Source organism: Echeneis naucrates, unplaced genomic scaffold (genome assembly GCF_900963305.1).
Source record: "Echeneis naucrates unplaced genomic scaffold, fEcheNa1.1, whole genome shotgun sequence".
Classification (NCBI taxonomy): domain Eukaryota; kingdom Metazoa; phylum Chordata; class Actinopteri; order Carangiformes; family Echeneidae; genus Echeneis; species Echeneis naucrates.
Genome location: NW_021780167.1, coordinates 1,507,495 through 1,515,315, shown reverse-complemented (window position 1 = coordinate 1,515,315; position 7,821 = coordinate 1,507,495). Strand labels below are relative to the sequence as shown.

General features: G+C 43.5%; 1 protein-coding gene across 1 annotated transcript; it reads right to left on the bottom strand.

Annotated features, from left to right (window-relative positions):
• Window positions 1–1,210: 1,210 nt before the first annotated feature.
• On the bottom strand, window positions 1,211–7,166 carry LOC115038360 (homeodomain-interacting protein kinase 1-like). Its single transcript, XM_029497219.1, has 6 exons — window positions 7,120–7,166; window positions 3,004–3,154; window positions 2,680–2,871; window positions 2,404–2,585; window positions 2,114–2,237; window positions 1,211–1,528 (listed from the first exon to the last, which is right to left on the bottom strand). The coding sequence occupies exons 1-6, from the start codon at window positions 7,164–7,166 to the stop codon at window positions 1,211–1,213; spliced, it is 1,014 nt and encodes a 337-aa protein (XP_029353079.1).
• Between the last annotated feature and the right edge of the window lie 655 nt (window positions 7,167–7,821).

Genomic DNA, 7,821 nt, shown 5'->3' with positions numbered 1-7,821 from the left:
AGAACGGGAGAGAATTACCCATCTAACACGGGGAAATGCTTAAAATGGTTTGCAGACCCTGATTTCTCTGCTTTGTGTTCCAGTAGATGAGTGCAGAAAGGCAGTGTACGTTAGGGCTGGATGTCATGGTAAAGGAAACAGAGAGAAATCATGAGCGAGGAGGGACTGCAGCATTATGAATATTTCAGGCTACTTCTCAGCACCCGGCTGTGCTCTCATTGCACGCCGCTATTATCAGTTCCAGCCTGCTATAGTGTATTTTTCTCTGCCATTGTAAGAGATTTATTATGTAGTTAGAGGTATTTGATGATTCAGCTTTAGCAGCAGTAAATTGGACTCTCTACTACTAAAGTTATATTTCAATCTGGCAGTGAAGTGCTTTGTAGGGATGCCTCCCTGTTGAGTGGTTATTACCGGACTGAACGAGTGGAGCTTTTTTGTTTTATTCTTTTTTTATTTTTTGCAATGCAACAGGTTCATAATGTATGCATATGAATTCATATCCATGAACCGTACAATCAGTGCAATTCAAACGTGTTAACGTCGGGCCTTCATTTCCTTCATTTCCTTCTCTCGGCCTCTTTTTCTAGACTGCCAATGGTCGTCAGGCGTTTTTCTTGGCAAGTGTGACTGAGCTTGCCTCTTGGTCTCGGTGCTGTAAGACGGAGGTGTAATGTGGCGTTGGCGTTTGTGTGGCCTTCCATAGGGAGCAGAATAATGGCTGCTACTGTGAGCGATTCTGCTTTCATGCTGTATTTGGGCCATCTTCTCTTTGTGCTTTGAGCTCTCAGAGTCTTCATCTTCAGCCAACCTCTTCTTAACTCTAGGAGAGACGCATGGTGTCTTGCTGCTGCAGCTTGAGGTGCGACAGTGTGACAGGTCTTCTCTGAACCTCTTCCTTTCACAATCAGATCTTTCATTGCGGCGAGTCTTGGATATTTGATACTCCTCATCGGCCATCCTCCTCTTACGGCTTGAGGTGATCCAACTCTCGGATTGGTTGCTTTCGGTGAGACGTCTCCTAGTCGAGTCTGCACATCTTTGGACATTTGAAAAACACAAAGTGAACTGGCTGAAACTAAAAATGAAATCTCACAGCATCTTCAGCAATTCTTAAAATGTCTGTAAACTAACTGATGTAGAGGAGCATACCTGTGCTTACTGTGGTCAAAGGCAGACTTGATATTTTTGGATGGATGAGATGTTTTGTTTACATCCTCATCTTTATGATGGAGCTTTCTTTTTGCCCCTGACCTATCTGAATGTGTCGTCTGGTTAGCGGAGCAGGGGTGTTGGCTGACGTGTTTGAGCCGGACAAGGCCAGCGGTGCTACAGCGGGGCTGCCGTGGTGATGGACGCACAGATTTACCTGTTTTGTTGCAGAAGGCCTCCATCGTTTTAAAGCAAGACCTGTAATCCGTTTAGCAGCGTGGAGATGGAGCATGCCTTTCAGCATGTCCACAAACATCAACACATCAGCCATTTCTGCAGCTTTATCTGCATAATTATCAGTCTTGATGAGGCGGAGCTAAAACATGAACACACAACAATGGACTGAGGTTTTCCTCAGGACCGAGGGTAACTTCTCTGAGCTGAAGAAATAAGTTCAAGCTCAAAGTGTACATAGAAAAAGACGAAAAAGAACACCTACATGCAGGATGCTATCCAGAGAGGTCAGCTTTAACCTTCTGCTATCCTGGGACTGAATCTTTGTGTCTCTGTATACCTGTTCTTGTGTCTAATAGTATATTTGTTAGCAATGACATTCTGAGCACATCAGGCTTGGACAAACACCAACACAGAGCATAAACATGAGAACAAGAAAGAAGCACATTTTGAGTAGGTACCTTAAGTTTCCAAAGAGAAGAGGCACATTGACGGCTTCTTTGGAAAAAGCGTGTGAGCAGATGATCCGGCGGCTGACCCTGCGTCTCCACGATGTACCTCATCTGTAAATACAACACATAAAGTAAGGGCTGGGAGCTTTTGATGAATTCTTTATGGATTCTTTTTCTATCCTATCTTCAGGCACATTAACTCTTATCAGATATATATATATGTGTGTAAAAAAATAAAAAAACAGATTTTTAAGAATCGCTGAAGTGCTGCTTACTACATCATATGATGAATTGCCAGGATAGAGCAGAGTGCCGATGTACAGAGCAGCAGCGATGCAGCCCAGAGACCACATATCTATGGCCTCTGTAAATGGGAGCCCCAAAATAATCTCTGGAGATCTGAGAGAGGACAAGAACCCAGAATCATACAGTTATGAAAGCTACTGCCAATATTTTGGAGCACAATGAATTCTGCTGGCTTAACACCCTCATAAAGACATTGACAGTTAGTGTTAATGGATAGTGGGACAACGCTAAGAGATCAGCTATGATTGCAGTTACTCACCGGTATGGACGGCTCTGAATGTATGAGCACACCTTGGCTTTTGAAACCTCGCATGCCAGGCCAAAGTCAATCACTTTGACTCTGTATGGCTGCTGAATATGGTTGACCAACATCACATTTTCCAACTTGAGGTCTGCGTGTATTAATCTAATACTCTTCAAGTGTTCAAGTGCGTTGGCAAGCTGAAAAGTCATGAATATCACACATTTAACATTTATTTCAACTATTTATCAGCATTTTTCAATGTTTATACTGTTTACATCATAACACATTAGCCTGCTTTATGATGGGTCTGATCTCACTCAGAAAAAGGGGTCGAAAGAACCTTTCTTTCATGAAATCAAAGAGGCTTTTGTCCAGGAGTTCAAACTCAAGGCAAATGTAGCCATTGTTATTGAAAACCTGGTACCATTGAACAATGTCGCATTTGTCCGCGTTCAGTGATTTCAGCTTCTCAAGTATGACCACCTGTGGAGGTACGTCTGGTCAGGCAGATTCTAAATGAACGTTGCAGCTAAGAACACAGCTGAATGAACCAAAATCTAAAGGATGACCATACAGCACAAGTCTAACTTTGATCGTCACGTAGAGCTTACGTACCTCCGCATTTGCCTTCTCAGCTTGGTCGTTCCTTTTCTTGACCATTTTGATGGCGACCGTCTTCGAGTCATCCATCCTTGTGCATTTTGCCACTTTTCCAAAGGTGCCCTCTCCCAAAATGGACTGCACCTGGTATCGGCAGGATTTGGAGCTGAGCCAGCCCCCTTCAACTCATTACTATCTGGATGTCCAAACAAATCTCTAAAAGGCCTTCAGTTAATTCAGAACGCTGCTGCACGAATATTAACAGGAACTAGGAAAAGAGATCATATCTCTCCCGTGTTAGCTGCTCTTCATTGGCTGCCAGTAAAATATAGAGTAGAATTCAAAATCCTTCTTTTAACATATAAAGCTCTTAATGGCCAAGCTCCATCGTATCTCAGAGAGCTCATAGTTCCTTACTGTCCTAGCAGGCCACTCCACTCTCTAGATGGAGGTTTACTTGTGGTTCCTAGAGTCTCCAAGAGTAAATCTGGAGGCAGATCGTTCAGTTATCAGGCTCCTCTTCTATGGAACCAACTCCCAGCATCGGTCCGGGGGGGCGGACTCTTTAGTAACTTTCAAGACCAGGCTTAAAACTTTCCTGTATGACAGAGCGTACAGTTAAAAAGTCCTCTACTCTTTAGGTATGCTGCTGTAGGCCGAGGCTGCTGGGGGAAGGACTGAGCTTCTCTCTCTCTCTGTCTCTGTCTCTCCCTGTCACCCTCTCTCCCCCTCTCCCTCTTTCTCTCTAACTCCCTCCTTGCATGCACTGATAAGAACCATCCTTCTTAAAAAACACAGTTTCACACATTTATACTGCATTTACTAACCACGTTCTGCCAAAGTCTCTGTCTCTCCCAGTTCCTCTCCTCTCTCTCCCTGTCCTCATCCTGCAGGTGGTGACTCATCTCCATCCCATGTTCCTGCAACACCTGCTGGTCCCATATTTCATGAATTCTGTATTACAGCTCAACTTCATGAACTTCATGCAGCAACATGTTCCTGCCTACACCCCCTCCAATGCCTGTCTCACTCTCTCTCTTCTCGCTCTCAACCCAACCGGTCGAGGCAGATGGCCGCCCCCCCTGAGCCTGGTTCTGCTCGAGGTTTCTGCCTCTTAAAGGAAGTTTTTCCTTGCCACTGTCACCAAGTGCTTGCTCATCGGGGGATCTGTTGGGTCTCTTTAAATAAATTTATAGAGAGTTTGGTCTAGACCTGCTCTATATGTAAAGTGCCTTGATGTAACTTTGTTATGATTTGGCGCTATACAAATAAATCTGATTTGATTTGATTTGATTCAACTAACTTGCCCTCCTGGACACATGGAGTGGGGGACGTCTTTGATGCCATCACAAGCTGAAAACAGGATGGATGTGGACACAATATTGTGTCACAATGTAAGAAATAGCATTCCCGTCAGAGGAATACTGTATAGGCATAGGAATACTCTACTGTCTAACTCTAAACTGTCTAACCCTAACCCTACGTTGAATCAAATGTTGTGAGGAAAAGTATCAATTCTAAGATAAGTTGGCAAACTGAACATACTTACCAATCACAGGATTTGATGTTAGAGGAAAATTCCAGTGCTGTCAAAAAAACGTCCAACGTAGAAAGATGGGTTAAAATGGAAAGGCAATCCAAAATCCAAATATGAAACGCTGGCTGTTGAAATGTGTCGTCACTGTCTGATGCACACACCGACTGTGGAGCTTGTTATTGTGCCTTGAAGTTGGTCATTCTGCTCTATGACATCATTTGCCTTTGATGTAACATTCCGAACAAAGATTCTGATGAAAACTAAACTGTGGAGTAAAGATCAACATGGTACATATGACATAAAATATGTGCACTAATAACACAAAAATGTAAACACTTTGATGAAACCTATTACAAACTGCTACTTACATACTGTACATATGCTTACAGCGGGGACATACGGCGTATGCATCCAAGTCTAACCCTAACCCTTCCCTTTTCCTTCATATCCCAGATACTCTGAGCACATCTTTGCAACGACAGCAGCCTTATCAACACTGTTCACTTTGATTAGGTGCTTTATTCTCATGTTAAGAAGTGTGGGACCTTCTAACTCAAGATACTAGTGGACTTGCTCAGTTTGAGAAATTTGTTTGTCAGTCTGCTGTAATAGCATTAGGTGCTGTTTTGACTTCCCCATCTCATCAGTTGTGCTGCTTTCAAATAAGTCCTACACTGGCACTTCTTCAGGTACACCACAAGTCCTTGAGGTTAGGAGAAGTGCTGGAAGGTGACAGGATGGCAGAGTCATTGTATCACATCCGGTTCAGGGAGAATGTGGAGAAAAAAACCCTGTCAGAGAAACAGGTTTGAGGACATTTGAACTAAACTCATTACACACGGCTCTTTTATAAGAATGAAGTAACCTGATTTTAAATTGGCTGTACTGTTTGTCATCAGTCTACATTTTGAAAAAGGGAAATTGAGTCTTAAAAAAGTAGGAATGTGATCCATGGTATGTTTTGTGTGTTAGGTGGACCAGCTCCGAGAGGCCATTGAGGAACTATACTACTTTGAATTTGTCCTGGATGACATTCCTGTCTGGGGATTTGTGGGATACATTGAGGAGAGTGGCTTCCTGCGTCACAGTCACAAGGTAAACACACCGAGGGAGATGTGAAGTTTTATGAAAGGTTTCTGTTGAAACCCGTTCCGTCTTCTGTTTCTTCTCTCCCTCCTTCCTGCTTTCTTCTCACCTTCTCCAGGTGGGTTTGAGGACTCGTCGAATACAATGGCAACTCAATGATCTTTGCCAATGTCTCAGTAAAAGACGTCAAACCTGTTCCCCTGGGGGAAGGGGTAGGTGCAGCAGTGGGTGGAGGAAGCCTGACTGTTACTCAGCCTCAGAGACTACTCATTCTTCCCCAAAACACTGGAGATCATCAACTCACTGGTGCCGGTAGTGCTGTTGTTTGTCATCCTGATGCGAGTCCCTAAGAATGACTTTTCCAGGTCAGTAAGCAGAGCAATTTTAAACCTTGAATTCAGTTGACAGTGAATTTTGTCATGCACTACACCGTGGGTTACTTTTAACCTGAGAGGAAAGGTAAATACTCATTGGAAGTTTAGTTTTTCATATTGTAAAGACGGGTTTTTATTTATTTATTTTGCTCTGTATCCCGACATTTGAATGTATCTGAAAACGAGCTTAGAAAGTTTGCAGTTCTCACAGTCAGAGGGGGTTGAATAGAACCTGGTCTCTAGAAACATCTGCTTCTTGCATCAATAGCAGTCAGATGGCAGTAGAAACAGGAGAAACAGAGAAAAATCACCACAACTAAGAAAAATTATGAAGAACTGTTCTGAAAAGGTTTTGTCCTCACAATTTAGCCAATTCTACATATCAAATAGGGAATTTGGAAATAAACATGCTTTACCATATGGATGTGAGGTTAATAGACAGACAACTAGTGATGTCAAGTATTTGTGCAAAATAGTTTTGGTAGTTTTTTCTGATCTAGTCTTTTTAATCCTTTATGCCACTCAATATGGCCCTTTACACAACTGGTCTAGCACAGTCCTTCACACCACTGGTACATTGGTGACTGTAAATGAGCCCCAAAATGAAGTGATTATATTCCAACCTCTTCAGTGTGGTTCCACTTTTTAAGCCTCTTTCCGCTGTGTGGTTCTGCAGCGCTGTGATCAAAGAAAATGACAGGACTGAAGGCCTGATGACCACGGTTCTAACTCACACCCGCCAACCCGCCAAATGCGGGTTAAAATAAATTTTAACTCGGTCTCGGTCATTTGTACCCCTGGGAGATGCTAAGAGCAGAGTTAAAGTTTAACATCTATATACTGTATATATATATATATATATATTTTTTTTTTTTTTTTTTTCCCCAGTGCCTAACGCTTACTGTCTGTCTGATCCTGCTACAGGAACCTTTGAGAGGACCTGGCCTCCTGTGAACAGAATGCTGTGCCATCCGTTTGTTGACGTTGATCTTTTTGATGCTCTCCTCACCATCCCTGCAACTACAGCTGACTGTGAGAGAGGGTTCAGTGTTATGAAGCAGGTAAAGAGTGACTGGCGGTCCCGCCTGAAAGGTGAGACCCTCTCTGACCTCCTTAAAACCCTGTTGTGCTCACCTGACATCAAAAACTTTGATCCCAGCAAAGCCATTGACATCTGGCATGCTGACAGTTTTCACTCACGCAGGCCTGAGTTTGTGCACAAACGCCAAACTAAAGGGACTGAGAGTGGCTCTGATTTGGATGAGGGCTCTGAAGAAATCAGTTCAAAGAGCTCTGAAGACATTTCATTCAGAAATTAGTTTGGCTGGCAACTTTAGAGAGTCACCAACCACATTGGATGGTGATCAAAAAAATGAATTTACAACCCTGCTGATGAGGCTCCTCTTCTCCAACATTGATCCCATCTATGAGTTCCACCGAGGATTCCTCAAGGAGTTAGACCAGATACTGGCTCTCTGGGAGGGGGCCTCTAATGCTCATGTCAAAGGCTACCAGAGAATCGGTGATGTAATGATGAGGAACATGTGTTCCCCAAAGGAATTTACCAGCTACCTTCAGAAGCACAATGAGGTCTTGAAAGAATTGGAGAAGCCCACCAGGCAACTTAATAAGCTTGAGACGGTCTTCGGTCTTGAGAGTTTGAACTGCCGGGGTGAGGGAGATGCGGTAAGCTCTTTGAGTCCATCAAGTGTGGAGGGTAGAGGGTAGGAAACAAGCTTGTCCTTCACAGGCAGGAGTCTGCCTCTCCCTCTCCCCTGTTCTCCAGAGGAGAGCTCTGCACATAAGGTTGCTAATGACGTATGCCACCTTGGCTTC

Excerpts from the sequence above, each read along its gene's own strand:
- LOC115038360 (XM_029497219.1), bottom strand. The coding sequence starts at position 7,166 with ATGCCAGATGTCAATGGCTTTGCTGGGATCAAAGTTTTTGATGTCAG. Across the intron at positions 2,872-3,003 it reads CTGAGAAGGCAAATGCGGAG|GTGGTCATACTTGAGAAGCT; the intron begins GTACGTAAGCTC and ends GTACCTCCACAG. Across the intron at positions 1,529-2,113 it reads GCAATTCATCATATGATGTA|CTCCGCCTCATCAAGACTGA; the intron begins GTAAGCAGCACT and ends TTCATGTTTTAG.